We start from the raw sequence: 20374 nt of genomic DNA on the forward strand, positions 1-20374 counted from the left end.
ACCTAGAGCATTTCAGTGGGGTTTCTCTAAACCTTATCTGTACTTTAAAAAGGTTATTGAGAAATCAGGCATGAGAACTGGAGGCAATATCCCATTACAAATCTTGTAATACAGTTACTACATGTTACTACTCTTCTCCACTTCTGTCCCACTGTGTAAGGATGTCCTTCTGTCTTTTCAACACAGTACTGAAAGTCACTCCAAATTGCTGCAGTAGTCAAGAGATCATTTTGCCAACTGCCATTTCTCAGGATACATGCATCCCACTTTATATGAGGAATTTACTTTCTGTTTTGGCACATCCAATCTCATATTAACCAATAGTAAAACATATTTATTATAAATGGCCCAGTTCTGTGCTGGTGAGAGCTAAACACCACCTCCCTCTCAGCCAATCCATGTAATGTACCACTGAATTAGAAGTGATTTATTTTGAAATCAGAGAGTAAAACATAAGGCTGAATGAGGCCTAGCATTAGTCTTTATAAAATCCCTTTAGAAACACTAGTTTTGAGTAATTACTTCCCACTGCTGCTGCCAGCTAACTTGCATCCCTCCATTTAACATCGCTTTTCTTGACCAAGTCTGAAAACACCAGATCAGATTGACAGTTGTTGTTTGGTTGGTGGTTTTCTTCCTCACATTACTTGCAAGGGTGTGAATGCATTTCCTCTGTACAAATAAATACTATGAAAGTGATTTGTAACTACACTTCACTGATCAAAATTCCTACAACTGGAGTGATTTGGAGATTCTGCCCAACCACTTTATAAGTGGTTAAAAGAAACTGCATGTAAAATCATTGCTTTGTTCAGGCACCAGGAAATCTCTGTCCCCTAGAAGGAGCTGTGAAACAGCAAACTGCAAATACAACCTGAGTGCAAGGCCACGAACAGCCAGACCTTGCTGGGAAGGAGCAGATAAAGGCAGGCAGTGTGGGAGTATAGCAAAAACACAGAATCAGTTTCCCTATGGTTTAAGTAAACTTGCACACGTTTATTTCTGTTTAAGTTATTCCCACAGAAACATTAATTAGTGTAAGCAGTACACTGCTCTAACATTTTTAGTACCTCATTATGCTCTTGTTTGAACTAGCCAGAATTAGTCATGTTTAGAAAAGAAAAAAGAAGCTGGAAGGTCTTAGATCTGTATTTCTTTTCTACTTAAAAACAAAACAAGCAGTCTCATGTTAACGTGACACTGTGATTGTTCCTCACACCACAAAACACCCAAACACTGAGAAAACCTATATGTGCAGCACACCTTGAGTTAAGACAGCCTTCCCAGCAGCAAAACTTACAGAGCCTTGCCCTTGAGCAAGGCAATTCTCTTTCCCCAGCTCACTACTTTTGAAGGCAAAGCAGAGAAACAGAACATATCCAGCGTGACAAATATATTCAGTCACAAGATAATGAGTCAAAGCAATGGTTTGAAGATTTTCTTTGGTTTATCTGCTCTGTTCAAAGGAAGGACACAGAACCCTATATGGAAAGGAAACCCCATTGGCAGATGGCAGTTTTTCAGAACCCCACTACATCTGGGGGACAAAATCCCAGCTGTTTGTGAACCATAGGCTGACATCAATTTTCCTACAGAACAGAGATTTTACTGCCTCGGAATTAATGCACCAGCCCTTTATTTAAATTAAACGGCTACTGAGCCAAAAAAAAGGAGCAGCGTTGGCAAGAATCAAATTCTACACCACAAATGCAGCTACAAAAGCCAAATTCTAGCAACCCATTCAAGATAAAACTTGGCAATTTACACCCACCTATAGATTAATGCCAGATTTTGGATTTCAAGCACGAATACCAACACACAAAGCATGAACAAAATACCACCAGTTCATCAATTGTATGCCTACAGGCTGAGAGGATCTTTCAAGATCTCCCCCTTAGGACTGTCAGGAACCTCATACCCTTACAAATCAAATGTGCTATTAACCACTAGTTTTGTATTACACCAACAAGCTTGGATAGCTGCTCATGGCTGTCTCAACCCCTAAGAATTACTACATTCCCAAGAAGCTCAGTGATCCACCACTGCTGCTGCTGCAGAACACACCTCTTCATCCCTTCTACCATGACCGATGGTTTGACCATCACAGCCAACAGCCACATCACGTGTAACTCATGCCAAGCTCACATCCACTTCACCACCATCCATGAGTTTTTATACTGGCTAATTTTAGGGCCCTAATAAAGGGGAAGGCTACCAGATTCCTTGTTGCAAGAAAGGGAAGTATTTCTTTAGCACAATTAAAAGTTTGACCCTTATTTGTATATCCTGCGGAAGGTGAAACACTCTCTACCAGCCATCTCCCCTTGCAAATAATCCCCGTTCCATATAACCATGTTTTGGGAAAGCTCCCTCTGTGAAGAGAGCTGGAATTCAACACCTCAGCTCCTGAAGTTATCCCAGAATAGCCAGTGGAAATGTCAGGGAAGCAAAATTCCCTTCAGAAGTAAGTCCCTTCAGGCCTGCAGAGAAGAGGTTGAGAAAATCTTCATCTATTGTTTCTCAGAGAGGACTTAGAACCTAATGACTGGTACAGCATAAGATGGTTGGGAAAACTGTATTTGTACCCCAAGCAAGGTGTAGTGGCACTAACACGTTCTGATTCACCAAGGGAACATTGAGCTTTGCAAATAAAATACCTGTAGATAGAAACAGTCACTAAGAAAAGATGATTTACAAGAAAATTGCCAGAAATCAGTTCATGTCTAACACGTGACACAGCTACCTCCTACAATGAGATGTAGAGCTTCTGTGGACTGTTAACACAACTTTCAATAGTGGAAAGTCTAGTAGTTCACATTCCAGGGCCCAAATCACAGCCTTCAATACAAATCAGGACAGGTTTGGGGGGGCTTTTTTCCTTACTTGTTAACTTACAAACATAAATCTTTCCCTTGTGATCATGCCAGAGCTTGTCTTGTTCTTACTTTTGTAATGTAATCTTCCTACCAAAGAAAATGGCATGTAATTAACTCTTCTGATATTCAGGCCAAGGTTCAAAGTAATCAACATTTAGATTAGTGGCAAAACCTGTTAATGAGCAATTTGTAGCTATTTTACTCTGCTTTACATTTTGAGTCTTTTATTTCTCATAAAGGCAAAGTGCCATTTTTAAGAGCGCAAATTTAAGGAAAAAAAGGCAAGGCTGTTCACTTCAGATTTTTAGCACTGAAATCCTACCCAAACTCTACCATCACCTTCACTTCCCATTAACAATTACCAATGCTGCAACACAGACATACCCTTCTTCTGCTGAAGTCAGGAGCATCACAAGCACCATCAAGCTTTACATTTTGCACATCAGTCAGGCTTTCCTTCCCATTTCCTTCAATATATGAACGTCAACATTATTTTGTGAGGATTTGCCTGTAGAGGCTTTCACACTTCACTACCTGAACACTGAGCAAGGGTGGTATTTCAGAAATCAAATGCAGCTCTTTCTACTGGAAACTGTGCATCTGCATACACAAGTGAGACAAAGGGAAACAAATAGACTAAAAACCAAATCATGAGCTTTGCTTTTCATTTGGGCCAGGTCAGAACTTATTTCAGGCTCCAGTGAGGTTCAGAACACAGTTACCACTCACAGAAGTGACCAATTTCCCACCAGGCTCCCAAGGTAATCTTTCCTTTCCCACATGTATCAGTCATTATTCACTACTCACACACGTAAGACTCAGAGGCAACATGTAAGGACACATTACTGCTTTTTCCCCAAGTTCACCACTGCTTTATTATTGAAAAAATGCTTTGTCACTAAGTTAAACTGGGACAAAATTTTGGCATTTCTGTGAATTCTTTGTGTTTAGTATTATATTTTTACCCGTGAAAACATAGAAATGGTAGCAATGAGTCAGTAAAGAGTTGGGTTTACCCATCTGAAGATAATTTGGTAACAGATTTTATACCACTACAATTTTTTGGGCAATAGTTACTCAGACCCACAATGATCTAGGAATCAGCATACGAAGACTTCAAATCCCCAAAGTATTTTTAATTTTCTTTTTAACTATGAGCTAAAATTCCCTGTTCACAATTAGCAAAAGAAGTGCTTAAGGGATTCTTTCAGACAAACATCAACCTATTTTTAGAAAGGCTATACAACAATGCTTATAAAAGCAATCTTCAGCATTAATTCTTAACTGAATGAACATGCTTTGCATACTGCAATATTTGATGTACAAAGCCAGATTACATCAGCAACCGCCGCTGAACACTGGGGAATTGTTTAATCGCTAAATATAAGGATGAGATTTACTTTTTTTTATGGTTTCCTGAACTACTTTTCCCCATTTTGTGCAAAAGGGACATACAGTGTGCATACAAATGCAAGGACAGAGTTTCCTTCACGTGACTATATTAAGTAAGTGTTTGCTTTTGACAGAGGCTGCTGGGCAGGCTTAGAGGAGGAAACGTATGCAACTCCATACATTTACACTAAGACTTAAGGCACTGGAGTATTAAAAGGAATTGAGTCAGCTACGTACATTTTCTGAGCTTATATTTTTATATTCTTAATTTTGCCTTTTGACTGAAGCTCTCTAGAACAACCAAGGGGGGCAGAAAGGCGATTTGAGAGAAGAATCTGCACACATTTTGTGTACATTTTGTGTTTCTCCTGCTATAAGACTCCCTCAGCAGCAACACTGAGTTTCAGTTAACTTCATAGTTCACTGCACCATCAATTAGTGTTCAAGGGTGAAAGTATAATCACTGACATAGGGAAACATTTCTCACAGTGCATCTAAATCTTGAGTTCAAGTCTACCACAACTTTTAAAGCATTTTTTTACTACCAGGTACCTGATTCCAGTCTCAGTCACACACCTCAGCAGAAATGTGAGCCAATTCCTCATTCCCTCTGGCTTTTTACAGAAAAAAAAAAAGAAGAAAAAAAAAAAGAAAGAGTTGGATGCAAGCTGGTATGTACACTCAGCCTGCATATTTCCAGAATCACGTGGGTGAACTTTGCAAAGGGTATCGTTACTTCCACATCTGGATGGCTGAAATGTCACTTATTGAAAAGAAAAAGAAGAAAATGAGGTACTGGCATATTCTCAGTTGGCATCCAATCATACTGGCACACGGTAGAAGAAAGGATAGCCTAGAATTAAAAAATTCCAATGATGCTGTGTTTCGAAGAAGCAGATGAAGATGAAGGGAAATACTGATGTGGACATTTGTTCCATCCACTTCGCCTGATTGAAGAAAAGAAAATTTTTTTCCATTTACAGTTATGTACCTCTTTTCAGACAGCCTCAAAATCAGAGTAAATACCAGTACCAGAAAAATCATTACACTGTAATTCCAAGGAAAATGAGGTTCAGAAATTCTAGGTCTGAAAATAAGTGGCTGCACTCATCCAATCTGCAGCCTGAGAATTTTATAAGTTACCATAGTAAGAGCATAAAAGGCAACTGTTCTGCCTGTCAGGACTGGCCCACAATCCACTGGTGACCTGGCTATTAAATGTGCCTTTTGTTTTGGACTTAAAATTAAGCCTTCATTTTTAAAAGCTGATCTATAAAAGCATCCTTGCTGGCACCATGTTATCCCTGAGGGATGGGAAGGATGTGTTGGTGTGTCTTTTTCTTCCCTGTAAGTACCTCGTGGCTGAAGGATGTCCTAAAGGACTAGAGCATCAACATTTGTTAAGGCAAAACCTCCTGCCTCGTGGAGCAGAAAAAAGTTCCAAATACTATTCACTGTGTTAGCAATTGCAGAGTGAACAACACTCACACTTCTTATCAGCTCATCAGCTTTCCTGGGGCTTCTCCTTTCCCAGATCCAATTCACTCAAGGTTTCCCTGCCAAGTGTTGGAAGGTTTAAAACAAATTTGGAAATTCTGAGTGATAAAGTTGCTAACATTTAAGCATCTGTGGTGCCCACACTGGAACAGGGTCCAACAATTACTACTCCACCAGCCACACACCTTTTCAGACTTCTCTAGCTACCAAAGTGCAATTTTCATTCAAAAAAATTTCTTCAGAAAACTCACTGTATCAACTAACAGTCTTATAAAAGTACTTCTTATATTACTCATACATGCTTGTGTAACAGCCTTCTTAAGCCTCAGGAGTACAAGCTTTGGTCTTAGTCATATTTGAGACAATGATGATGTTCTTTCACGTTGTGCTTAAGCAGTTCCAAAAACAACTAAAGGGTAAAATGTTCAGGAGCCACAGAAGGTAACCCCTCCCACTTCCGCTGGGTTTACTTGGGCACTCCAGGCTGCAAACATCAAATGGAAACGCACCCCACTATGTACACTTATCTTAAAGCTAGGGGTATATAAAATGAAAACAAAGCACGGCAGGAAATTATTTCCTTCTGCTTTCTTGTTTGGCAGGCAAGTCTCCTCCACTGCAGGATCAGCAGGATCCATAAATGTAAGGGCCCCCAAAGAGTGACCTGCTGCTTTTACAAGGATGTCTTAAGATACTCACTGACTTAAGCAGCGTCCTCTCATGGGTCACCTGCTATCAAACATATTGTGGTCACATGATATGGACATAACATATAAAAAAGACACACTGCATCTTTTTATAGGCAATTGAGAAGCACATTCCCATGAGCTGTTGCATATTAAGTTCTGCTTTCCTTAAAACTCAGGACACTGCTACAATCTCAGACTTCCTGACAGGACTCGAGTCGGTGACTTATACCACAGTTACCCAGGAGGAAGTGGGTTGGGCCGGGTTTTTTTCTAGAAAGCTTGCAGTATGCATGTTCTGATAAGTAAACTCTTTAGGCTTCTCACAGACAAACCCCAACTGTTTTTTGGTTTTTTCCCCTTATGAACAAAATCTGAACAGCTAGAAGGTTGGGTTTTTCTTAATCTAAGCACAGCTCATGTAAAAGAGTAAGTCAATAAACAACATACAAACACCAGGTCGGGCTGTATTCAAAAGACAATCTATCGTGCACCCACACAGAGACAGAAAAACTGACAGAGCCAATTGAGTTACAGTTAACATTTCCTTTATTTCAGTATAAGAATTCCTGAACTGAATGAAGAGTGATATTTTGGCCCATACTGCTAGACTAGATAAATTCTTTAAGTATGCGGTGCCACAAGTGTACACAGTACTATAATAGCAAAAAAAAGACGGCCTGGGACAAGTTTCATTTTTATTATTAGCAGGAGTTAGACGATTCAGATAAGGTTATTATGCATTTCTGAATTTGCCTTGAAAGTTAATTAAAACTATGAGAACATTTTAAAACAGTATAAAATTGCCTACAGATACTCATGATACTTTGGTAGGGGATGTGGAATAAAAACCTACATCATGTAAACATTCAGTTAACAGATTCTCTGCACTCTGAAGCCTAGGTAATACACAAGAGGAGAATAATTACATAAGAAACTTAGTTTTCTACACAGAATGTGCTGCCAAAGAACAAAAGTCAAGCCTAGGACATTTCCCATGTGAAATTGGAACCATTGTAACAAAACTGTAAGGTCTGGTGGGTGATGCAGGTCATGTCAAATGTTAGAGGCTTTAGCACAGGTTTAGCAAGAAACGAGTCCAATTATTTGCAGTGTTCCACAAAAATGTACCCCTGACTGCTTACTGGTGCTTTTCAACAGGGGGGAAAAATAATCTGTAGGCATACAGAAACAAACACAGGAAACAAAGGTCTTCTAAATCACAGGAATTAAGGTGGCACTACATATTAAATCATCCTTAAGCATTGTTTTGAAGAGAAAATTACATTTGAAGTAAGCTAGAATCAAACACTAGAAGCACACACTGATTTTGAGTAACAACCTGCAAGGTTAGCGGCAACTGTTTTTTCTTGAGGGTGCTTTAAATAACATGAATTCCCTCCTTCCTTCCTGTTCTTAGGGTCTCAAAGACCTTTATTTTTATCTTCAGTAAGAGTGCCTAGAACATTTTAGTTGTATACTGTAAGACAACTAGACTCCAGGGTCAATAAATGGAGCTGACGTACTTTTTGAGTCACAAGCTGTGCACGTCTCGTGACTGCCTTCTCAACCAAATACCTTACCTTTTAAGAACTGTACGTGCTTTCTCCATTGTGTATACATGCTATTACCCATTAAAAATGCAGATAAACCAAATCTGTCTCAAATCAGTAATGAGGGAAAAAAGTACTATTCACTATGCAGAAAAAGAGCAAAACTGAAGGCTTGCATTATTATAAATTGCATTATTAGGCCTTGGAAAAACAAAAATTTGTAGCTATAACCAGCAACCAAACTTGTTTTGACACTGGATGTTACAGAAAGGAAGAATTCCCTCCAGGGAAGCTGTGAGGAATTTATGATAAAGCAACACCTTTGAAATCTTTCACAGGCTTCTTTAAGCTGCCATCTGCTGGTCAGCTCACGCTTGAGGAGGGTGTGAGGAACGACAGGCTAGCTAACAACTTACAGAGTATTACATGTGCTTTATTTTGTCCTCTCTTAGAAAAAAACATTAGTTTCTTTGACAAAATTCATAAGTAGTATCTAGACTCTGCACGATACTATGACACTTATCTGCTGTTAACAAATTCATCCAATTTAATGAAGCCAGACAATAATCACAAAAATTGATTGAAAAGATAAAAGCAGATATGTTTCATGCAAACACACCAAGTGTGCCAATAATCCAACAGTAATGGTAATGTAAAGCCTTTTTTATTTATTAAAAATATACTGGTTACACTCTACTGGCACCTACTACGTTATTGGGGGGTGGAGGGCCAAGGTAAAAAAGGAAATTAAAATGCACCACCTGTATCTCTGCTCACAAATATCATGTGCTTTTGGATGGTTACACCAAGTCTTACACAGGCAGTAAAAATCTACTCCAAGGTTTTGCAGACTACGAAGTGTTGAGTATCTTTCTCACATCAGCCCCTACCAGTTGCTCATTAAGAATCACACTTCAAACAAAACCATATTTCATGTGAAATACTAGAAGAAATTACTACTGGTGTCAAGTGCCTATAAGTAAAATCATTTTGCTTCAAAATTAAATGCAGGTATGAAATTAATTTATTCCTGTATAAACACCTTACTCCTTCAGTTCATCCATTGTAAAACAACTTCACAGCCCAACTTTCTGAAGGGAGTGAATGCCTACCTCTAATCTCTGATGTCAGGTCTATAGATCTGCTTGCTCTTAAGGCAGAAGTCCACAGCCCCATCCCTGACTCCCTCTCAAAGTAACTTATCCATTGAAAATTCGGCCTCCCCTAATTTTACACTATTTCAAGTAATCCCCATTTAAAAAACACCCCAAATAACAACAAGAAGCATCCAAAAAAACATTTTAAAAAATGTCAAATAAGATGCATCTTTCAAACAAGAAAGGACTGAGCACACCCTTCCTATGAACACACTTTTCCTAGAACTTGGTTGCAATGGACTGACATTTAAGGGGTGTGCAGTTAGCAAAGGTTCTTGACAAGTAACAGTCATATCCAGGTTCCATTCTGGAACAAGCTGTCCACAAATAGCATGGAAGGAAAAGAAAGAAGAGAAAGAAAAAGGCCAGAATCCTCTTAGTATACACCTTGTGGAGGTGTATGTGCTTGTGGAATATGCAGAGTTTTTCCCATGTTTGTTAAGAGAGCACCTAAACCAATATTTAGGAGTATTATAGAGAATACAGAAATATAAAAGTTAATCATTAAATCCATTTTATGTTGAGAAGAACTACATCCTATTGAATTAGCTGTGCAAGGCTTTCATCATTGCCTGATTGTGTTTATTTTTTAAACTCAAAAACACTCTGGGTTTCTCTCTGGATGAACAATCTCAGGACACAAATAATATTTAGCCATTTAGGCAAGTGCTAAATAATAATACAAAATGGAAAAAAGTTTTTAGAGCCATCCATGCAATCCAAAATTTTTATCTTTCTGTGTACAACAGATGAATATTAAGTTCAGAAATATATGCCTGACATTTTTGCTTTATTTCAAGGCAAAATATACCTAATATAGGGATGAACAATCTCAGGACACAAATAATATTTAGCCATTTAGGCAAGTGCTAAATAATAATACAAAATGGAAAAAAGTTTTTAGAGCCATCCATGCAATCCAAAATTTTTATCTTTCTGTGTACAACAGATGAATATTAAGTTCAGAAATATATGCCTGACATTTTTGCTTTATTTCAAGGCAAAATATACCTAATATAGGGAACAAACTGGGTCCAATCCTTAATTGGTACAAGTTCAGGTCAGTGTACCTCTAAACAGTTCAAGGATCTAGTCCACTCACCTACTTCTCCCTGCACCCAGTCCCCCCCCAAAAAAATCTGTTATTTGACAAGGTGTATTTTCTGCTATGCTGTTTTGAGACTTTTTTGATATTTTAAATCTTCTTAAACCCCTGCAAACAACTCACTTTCTAGTGTATGCATCCATTTTCTCTGAGCAGTGTATAATGTTAATTTTTCTCACATCTTTTACTGTTTAGCAGTAGCTAAATTAAGAGCTAAGTTTTAAAATTTCCATCTCAGCCTATATAACCATATCCTTTCTCACATGTGAACCATCAAGTTACAACCCAAAATCCTATGAAAATGAGCCTTTTGTTAAGAAAGACTTCTGGATATTTCATTTTATAATCACAATATCCAGAAATAGAAGAATCTTTCTCCTGAGTGCACAATATTTAGAGAGTCATATTTAGAGCCAAAAAAGACAGTAATGTTCTTTAAGCTGGTCTGGCTGAATAGATGATCCCTAACAGAAACAGCAAATCCCATCAGTAAAGCCAATCCAGCAGAAGCTGGTAAACCAAAAGATGGGAGTCCCTCAATCGAGAGGACAAAGTAAATATTACTTAATTTGGGTGCTGCTATTGACATTATTTCCTGTGGGACTTGCTTTTTCTTGTTTTATTGGGGTACAGGAGGGAGAATTTAATGGTTTTGGGTTTTTGTTAAAATTTTTTTCCAGTTACAGTTAAGATATACAGCCATTAACATGCAATCTTTTTTCCCTACCCAAAGGTAAACTGTTTACTGAACATTGTCTAGATATTTTAACTGCATTCATTACAGTGTCTAAGCACCTCATGCACTTGTTAGTGGAGATGAAAATCTCTAGGGTAGCTGGAAGCCCTACTCCCTTGTTAGCAGGCAAGTATTTTCTCTACAGCTTTTGTAACACCAACTGCATGAAGCTGTTTGTCTATGGATATTTTACTAAATCCTACCAACTACATATCCGAACCCACCTGCAAAACAGCATGCATACTTCACCCTCATGCTGCCACTCTTTGGCTGATTGGTTTTAATAGTGTAGATGACTTGGGGAATGGTTTCATGGATTGCATGAATGTACTTCTGGTACACTTCATTTATTGTATATCAATTGAGAAGAACTCCAGTTCCAAATATGCAGAGCTAAGACTATGATTACCAAGTATCAAAAGATACATCCTCTGCTGCCTGTTTAACTCTACTGGGGTTGGAGCTATTTGCATCACAGAGAAATAGCACTTCAACAGCCTGAAAACTAATTTGAGCTTAAGGGGGCTCTGCTCAGAAGACCATCCAGTTCTAGATCAAATAGAGGATTAGGAAATTTGCTTCAATATAAAAGCTATGGCAACATGACAATATTGAGTTACATAATGTAACTAATGTAGTACACTTACATAAAGTCTGTAGAAGAAAATACAGAACACACTGGCATTTTACTTTGCCTCTAATAGAAGGTTACAATTCTAAAACGTTGTTGGTAAATACATTAAAAAGCACAATAATATCTCGACGTCCCCAAATGAGACGTTCATATTACAATAAATGAATTTGCAATGCACACGGTAACAGGTTTCACAGAGGCCAAAACTGTAACTTGTCTAGAGCACCAACGTTAGAGAATTCGCCTTTGATTTTTGTCGGGTTTGTTTTTTTTTAAAACAAGATTCACACCTGATCATTTCTGTAATTAAATGGCTGTGTGCAAACACCACTTTTTTTTTACCTCATTCTCAGTTAAGGAAGCTGAAGGAGATGAACTCTTGCTAAAAGCAAGAGTTGAAGATTCTGCTGCTGAAGCCCGATTTCGCTTCTTCAGAGGTTTACATGCATCAGACAGATTTTTCGTTGCTGTAAAATAATTTTGGTTTACAAAGTGAAGTTTGGAACTTTAAAATGTTATCTCCCTGAAGCCATTTAAAATATTCCTTCAGATAAAGGAATGATTTAGGTAGGTCTTCTGGGCACCTATGTAGGGCTGAGCGAACATGAAGTTTCTGAAACCATATGTTTTGGCTTGATTTTAAAAACAAAGAGGTTTCCATCAATCAAATATGTGCTACAAAGGGCTAAGAAATGTTTTCCCAGATTTTTTTTGGTTCATTTCTATTAAGATCAAATACCTTGTGAACTTATACCTCTTTAAAGCAGAGGGAACGGTTATACCCTCTGATAAACATTAGAAGGCCTACATGATCTCATCACAAACTGAGTACCACTAAAACTTTGTTAAGTGAAAGGTTATATACAGGACCCAAGTACCAGGCATTAGCCATGGCATGTCACTGCTTCTACATCATGCAGAACGTGCTGAAGCTCACTTATCTTTAGGAATTATAATGATATGCCAAATGAGACATGCTCTTACAGAAGTTACCTTAAACTTGAGCACCATGAACAAGTCTGACTTTGGGGTTTTGGTCCAAGGTTCTTTAGAATTCCCTGTCATGCTCCACACTGCCTCCCATCAAGCATCATTTAAAGGGACTAAAATCCCAAAGTAACTGATGACATTGATGGTCACTGCACTCATTTTACTGGGCCAGTGCACAATGACAAACCAGAGCAGTAGGAGTTGTATCCCTGCTCGCCAAGATCACAGGGCACCAGCTTTAATTTGGTGCCATCAAACGGTGAACTTGTGAACTGCTGCTCTCAACCAGCAACACAATTTCAGTCAAGGATAACCTTGCCAAATGGTGGTAGTGCAGGAAGAGAGCATGCTCCCCCACCCAGTGCCTCTAACTGGTTATTGTTGTCAGCAAAATTTAGTGGCTGCCTCAGACAACCTGGTTATTTTTAAATTATTTAATTGAAAAAGTTACATTAAAACTTATTCTGACCACATTACCTGACTGGTTCTTTTGTGAAGAGGAGGTTTCTGTGACCTTAGAAGAGTTTGTTTTTGCTGTTTTGTCATTGCTTGTCTCCCTCTGTCACAAAAAAAAATATGAAAAAATAAAAAAACTCCTAATTTATGAGTGGTTGGATAAAACTGGCAATTAGTTCTGGATTTATGCTATTGAAAAGAAAGTGCCTTTACAAATATCTGAATGGTAATGTAGTTAAGCTAGCCCCATTTAAGTGATTTTTAAAACTCATTTATAGCACAGGGTACAAACCCATAAACAAATGAGAAAAATTAAAGAACACAGTATTCCAGCATCCCACTTATCCATCCCAAATTCAGCATATCAAAAAGGGGAGCTCTAAATGAACACAAAACTTGTAAATTATCCTTACTATTCTTTATCTAAACTGCTTAAATGAAAACTTTGAATTATTAAAGGCAAACTGAAGAATTAGTATATAAGTTTGAGAATCAGCCCCGTGCAGAACTGTAAGTCTCAGAGAGGCTTTGCTTTCAACTCCACAACTTATAGCAGTGCCATTTTTTAAATTACTATGGTTAAGATTGTTTCAGCATTTCCAAAATAAAACCACTATTTTAAAGGGAGAATCAACAACACCTAAATTTGCTCCAGATTGAGAATTCATCATTAAAAGTTTTTGGCCTAAACTGGAAGTTTTTGTCAAATCTTTGTCAAAATTAAGACATTGTTCCTTACACATGCCACTATTTTTTCCTTTTTGTATTTTACACATTCATTCAAGTTACTAAAACTGTAGCCAAGAATGCTTAACCCTGACAGTGCTCACCTGATCATTAAGAATGATTCTACCAAACAGAAGGCTCTACATACTTTTTCAAGGCTTTACACACTTTTTCAGTCTTGATCTGACAATCAGTTTTACAAAAGATGTGCAGGTAAACTCCTCAAAGGCCAGAGAATGCTTTGTAAAAAGAAACATGAATGGCTATTGTACTACAGATGTGCTGCACTGTGCTTTTACTGACTCCTAAGTAGACTAAGCTGTTCTACCACTAATGCCACATCTAAGTTTTGTAAGATTACTGTTACGCTTCTGTGTAAAATGGAAAAACAGAGGGTGTCAAGGGCATGGTACCAGACTCTTTTTGGTGGTGCCCAGCAACAGGACAAGGAGTCATGGACATAAACTAAAACACAAAAAGTTCCACCTTGACATCAGGAAGAACTTTACACTGAGGGTGGCAGAGCACTAGAACAGGCTGCACAGGGAGGTCAGGGAGCCTCCCTCTCTGGAGATATCCAAAACCCACCTAGCCATGTTCCTGTGTAACCTGCTCTAGGTGACCCTGCCTCGGCAGAGGGCTGGACTAGATGATCTCCAGAGGTCCCTTCCAACCCTAACTATTCTATGGTTCTGTGAAAATGTACAGTATAGTTCATTCTTAAATTTAAAGCATGCTTTACAGAACACCCATTTTGTTAATGTACATTTTATATACATCATCAAAGCAAGGATGAACAAATCAATTTTTCAAAACTTCCACATGGGTACTTATGACTTAGCTACTTTGTGCAAAACCATTCAGATATCATAAATAAGAATTAAGGACAGAAGGAGATCATAATGCACAACTCTCAATAAGTAAAAAGTCATGAAATAGTCATTAAAGCTCCTCCTATCCAAAATGATTCTAACTAAGGCTGCAGGCAAACTGGGAATAGCCAGAGGAAGGTGTATGGTTAGTGTCTGCTCTTTTGCATCATTACATAGTTACTTTCACTGTCATTCACTAAAGGTTTTACTAAATAGCTGCATGTAGAGCTGGAAGTACCTTAGGCTTGTGAAAGCAGGAAAAAGACTTTTGAGACAATTCCCAAGAGAAACTGCAAAGCACCATTCTACCATATCTGAGCTTTCTGTGGAGCACAAACCCTGCTATATGCATTTAGTTTCCAAATTACCTAATATTTACACATATCAGATTCCCTGTAACTAGTTCTGATAAGTGGATCAGAGAGGACACCACTTTTTAAAGTCAACATTATTTATGGCATGTATCTTACGGGAATCATTCATCTCAGTTATTTTCCTGTTGATATTCACATCTGTGTCACAGCAAAGATACCATAACCTCCCATACATGAACTGTAATGCAGCCACCTTTCATTCTACTGGTGATAACATAAGCTAATTGTAGTGTACAAATGCTGGTGCGAAGATAAAGTAACTTTAGGACAGTCAAAACCAGGACTTCATAGCAGGAATTAATTATAAGAAGTAAACATCATTATTCCATGGATCTAGTGTATTCTTGCGTATTCAAATCAATTAGAAAAGTTTAAAAAGGTTTGAAAACCTGTTCCTATAATATAAAACAAATATTCAACAATTAAACTGTCAGAGGAAGTACAAAAACCAGTTTTGGCCCTTCTTTTGGCAAGAGCAACAACATTAAGAATTTTCTTTGTCCCTTGGTAATCACCTCACTAAGCATGGCCATCTGAAATCCTATTTATTTTTTTATATTAAACTCTAAACAAGCTGTCTGAATAGCCACAATATCAACAGAAGTACTATAAAATAACCAACCTACCAAACACATTGACATCTACAAGACCTCCATAATTCAGTTAAAAACTAAATCTGCCAGCTTTCCTTATGTTAGGTTGTTTCACTTAATTGCTGTACCACTGAAGTCCTGAGATGAGGTCTGTGGTACTCACACTGTAGTATGACACTACAATAACATAGCTGAAAACACAGGGGAGCTAAGCTTTCCACACATGAAGTTCACTGCTCTACATGCATGACTTAATAAACCTATGCTTAAGTCTACACAAGATTTGCACTGTGTTCATCTATCGTTTTAGTGACCTAGGCAAGAAAAATTCTCATTCTCACACGCAAACTAACCTAAAAAGGAGCCTGTGATTTATGCTATAAATATACTGTAGCATTTACTGCAGTTTCCTAACTTAAGAAATGGGTCAGCATGCCACTCTGAAATGTTCTACAGCCTTCCAGTTCGTGAGAAGCAGTTTTTCTGTTTTTGCTTTACTTGCTTTCCTCTCCTCTGACTTTTGTCTAAAGTATTGACAAAAGATATTGTTTTACATTCCTCTAACACTGAACTCCAAATCAGGAGGAAACAAAAAGAACTACAGAGCATGACAATACATACAGGTCATGCCTCCCTCTGCACATTCCTTTGAGAAGTATTTTCTCAGTATACATGTTTACCACAGTTTAAGCAACAAGTTCAACTTGTTATACCTCCATCCTCAAACCCAAAAAGAAAAATCCCACAGTGATAACCTCACGTTTCTCTGAATATTTACAACAGTTTGGTATGATACACAGACATTACTTTTTTCATCCTGAAAATGGAAATGCTGACAAACTTAACTACAGCAATGTGACTGGTGCTGCTATAAATCAACCCAAACAAACCAACGACATAATTACCTTCCGATTATTCTGTTTATCCATCCTGAGTCTTTTCCTAGGTGCTTCCTGAACTTCAAAATCTTCTGTAGGTTCCTTTGTCCTCTTTTTTGGGTTTCTTTTATTTCCATGTAAATTACCTTGGGATGGGGGATGGGGGAAACTTACATGAAAAATAATCTAAAACCCACTTTCAAATATTTTTGAACTGATCTAGTTATTTAAGGTACTTTTCTTTCAGTCATTATTTTAAAAACATAGTTAACATTAACACAGTTTGATGACCTCTTAATGCCTAGGGTCTGGTTTCTGGTACTGAAGACTAACTCTAGAACACATCCAAATCAACTGCTTCATACTCCAGTTATTTCAGAAAGATGAGTCTGCCTGTATAAGCACTAGCTTAAGATCTGAATGTTACTGCCCAACATTAGTTTCATATCATCTGACTGCACATGACTGACCTATACAGCTTTTAACTCTCTTGCCACTTTGTCACAGTGTCTTATCACTAAAATTAATTTCTAAGTCTCCTCCATAGGTCTACTTTAAGTTCTCCAAATGATACAGCTCAAGGTACTGGTGACATCTATTATGGGGCCTCTGAAAAAGACAAGATATCACCAACTGTACGGATTAATTTTCTTTCTGGTATGGCAATTCCAGACTCTAACAAGCTTACCTATATTTTACAGGAGACCATAAGATTCCCTTCCTTTATGAACCAGAATCCTATGAACAGAACCACGTTGGTCATGTTAAACCAACAGACATTAGTCACCTATTTAGATGATTGGTCACTGTAAAGTTCAAGCAGCTACTAAATTACAACAGGTCAGTGAGTAACCAACACAACCCTGCCACAGGTTCAGCTGTTGTTTGCACCTCAGAAGGATAGATGAGGATTTAGGAAGTGGTCTGTTTCATCAGGATGAAATGACAACACTATTACACTTTCCAGTACTCTCTAGTTCATAAAGCTACAGAGTATTATTGGTATGAAGACTGCAAGCTCCAGGGGCACAAAGGTGTTAACTGAAAATTGTCCTATAGCTACAAGCACTCTATTCCAATGGGAACATTTATCTGCAAATACTAAAAATATAGCAACTTGAAAATATGGATAATTATCAAATCAATGTTCTTATCTAAACAACCTAGGACATATTCTATGATCAGACTCTGAATCCACAAAGCAGATTGAAATGGCTCCAGGAGAACCTGCTACTTACAAAAAGCCAGCAAAAGAAATCCCACAATATTCTTCCAAGTTTAAGGTAAGAGGATTTGAGTAGGGGAACAATTGAGCTGACATGGTTTCATCTGTAGATAACTATAAATGTACACAATATATGTACTAGAAACACCTGGTACAGGTACAATTTCAATTACATTTCTTGCAATATGACACTGAGGAAGGTGAACAAAATTCAGCACTACAGTGTTTAGATATTTAATTTGGGATCCATTAAAGTTCTAAAGTCAAGGAAGACAACATCTGAGATAAAATAAAGAGATTATGATACGTGGGCGATTACATAAAAAAAATACACTCAATAGCTACTTATAATGATGAGCTATTTGCACACAACACAAATTTCAATTACTTCTGGATCTTGATCTCCTTTTAGGTGAGTCTTGAAACACTTTACGTTTGGCCTCTCCAATATTCTTCAATGATGAACCTTGAGAGATACAGAATGTGTTTTTTTTTTAAAACTGATATCCAAATATTTAACACTTAAAATTTAAAGTTAAAAACTTTTCATTTTTCCACAAAATGATGTTATTTCACACACACACAGATAGTTAACAAAACTGACTGCCATTTTTATACAAGTTTTTCCAAGTCTCACAAACTTTCAAACACTCCCTCTCATTCTTGTCATTGCCCAAAGCAGCACCTGTTGGCTTCTAATACTTCCACAGTAAGTCTTCTTACAGTGCTGTTAACCCATTTAAATTTGAAAAACGATAGCTAGTTAAATTTGATAAAGTTCATGTAAATGCCAAACTATGTTCCTCCTGCTTTCTCAAATAAGTGACTCCAAACCCCCTCAAATATTTTGCAGAATAATCGAGACTGTTTATCAAAACCAAACACTAGAAAACAGCAACAAAAAAATAAAAGGAGAAAAAAATAAAGTGATTGCAATCTTGTACAAAGTCCCAAAAACTTTGAGTATCACAATAAAATGCCAAATGGATGAAAGGTTCAGAGTAAAGTTTGGAATACTTCTTCCTGAGTTATGATGACGTGAAGTAATACACTTTAGGCATATACGAAGAAAAGGTGTAGTACTGATTAAATTTTTTAAACCATTTCTAGCTATTCTATAAAAACAACATCTGAAATTTTACTAGTAGCAACGCTTCATCTTCCCTTCCCACCATCCACTTGTAACAAGCAGTGGATGCAATGGCAGCTGCTTATGGGCAGAAGAAGAATGAGAAACCAGCGATCTCTAAACAGCAGAAGGTTTACATATAACAACTTTTCAGAACAATGAGCAAGAAATGTAGACTTCATGGGTTGCGTTTATTGTAACCATTGGCATTCCTTTGCTATTGGCACAAACACCAAGAATTAAAACTGGAAAACAGTGAAAGCTGTTTGCCCTACAGGGTCTCAAATATGTGCTTAGTTTAACGCCACTATGTATATCAAATTTAGTTAGAGTACACTAGCACAGTTTTACGTTTACCAGAGTCTTCTTCAGATTTGGGAGAGGTCACTATGGCAAACTTTGTGTTATAGCGAGCTTTCTGTTTTTCACTAAGCATGTTCCACTGCGATTCGAGCAATTCTTCAATCTCCTCACTTGAAGCATCTGGATGTTCAGCAACCACCTACACATGCAGAAATAGGGTGGAATTAAAAAAACGTGACCACTGAAAAGAATGGTGTACAAACTTCCATCGCTTTGGAAAACTGGATACAAGTTAGCTAACTTGTCTGCGGTAGACAGAACTAGAATAAACCCTTCTGTATCCAGTTTTTCTCTGAATGACCACTTTTGTCTCTGTGGCTCTAAAAAAAAAATCCATTAGCATATTCAGAAGTATTAAGACCAATTCTGGAAGTATCTCTTTGCCTTTTGGCATCCAAAAAAGTGGAGTAAGTGTAAATTTTGTCTTGTGGTCATTCAAAACAATGTGTACCATTTCTTGATGAAGTTTAAATCTATACCGTGAATGACAGACAAGCAATACTGGAATATATGCTTGCCTAGAAAGAAATCCATCAATTCACAGCAGAACTCATTAAACACAGAACTCAATACACTAATCTCAGCAGGGAGACTTACGCAGGTTAGCACCTGATGCAACAGCTTCTGGTATTAATTCACCATTCTGTATTATCTATAGGAACATTAGGAACTCAAAAGCTGTGCATCTTTTCTTAATGCTACAAGCAGCACACATAATATCCATCAGCATGGAATTTAAGAGAGTTTCTAGAAATTTATTCAACACAAACAGAAAACCCAGTATTAAAAGCAAAGAAAAAAATCTTCGCAAAGTCTCTCAGTATTCTGTAGAGATCTTTCCCCTAAGGGTGGGTCATCACATTTCCCCCTACTTCTACTTAAGGAAACCAGATTTGATTAATCCTAGGAGTCAGGAAGCTCTAAGACTGTACAGAAATGAAACAGTACCTTTAAAAATAACCCTTCTCATCTCATTATCCAGAATTCTCCAAAACCATGTTACTGGAGTGATACAACCAATACCCCAAAAACATGGAACAAAATAAAAAGTAGGCCAAGAAAGCCAAGTGTTCAAACAGTAACACCCTTCAACAGAACAAAAGCACAATTTTTAGGAGTGGAAACTTAACCT

General features: G+C 37.6%; 1 protein-coding gene across 1 annotated transcript in view; it reads right to left on the reverse strand.

Annotated features, from left to right (window-relative positions):
- The window catches only part of WHSC1 (Wolf-Hirschhorn syndrome candidate 1), a 59010-nt gene that overhangs the window by 12997 nt on the left and 25639 nt on the right, over window positions 1-20374 (reverse strand). Inside the window, exons 5-8 of the mRNA XM_009078402.1 lie at window positions 19237-19381; window positions 16553-16671; window positions 13104-13185; window positions 11979-12103 (exon numbers count right to left, since the gene is read on the reverse strand). Coding sequence (XP_009076650.1) covers window positions 11979-12103; window positions 13104-13185; window positions 16553-16671; window positions 19237-19381 — 471 coding nt within the window. The remainder of the gene's footprint in view (window positions 1-11978; window positions 12104-13103; window positions 13186-16552; window positions 16672-19236; window positions 19382-20374) is intronic.

Source organism: Acanthisitta chloris, unplaced genomic scaffold, assembly GCF_000695815.1.
Source record: "Acanthisitta chloris isolate BGI_N310 unplaced genomic scaffold, ASM69581v1 scaffold13837, whole genome shotgun sequence".
In the NCBI taxonomy this organism is placed as follows: domain Eukaryota; kingdom Metazoa; phylum Chordata; class Aves; order Passeriformes; family Acanthisittidae; genus Acanthisitta; species Acanthisitta chloris.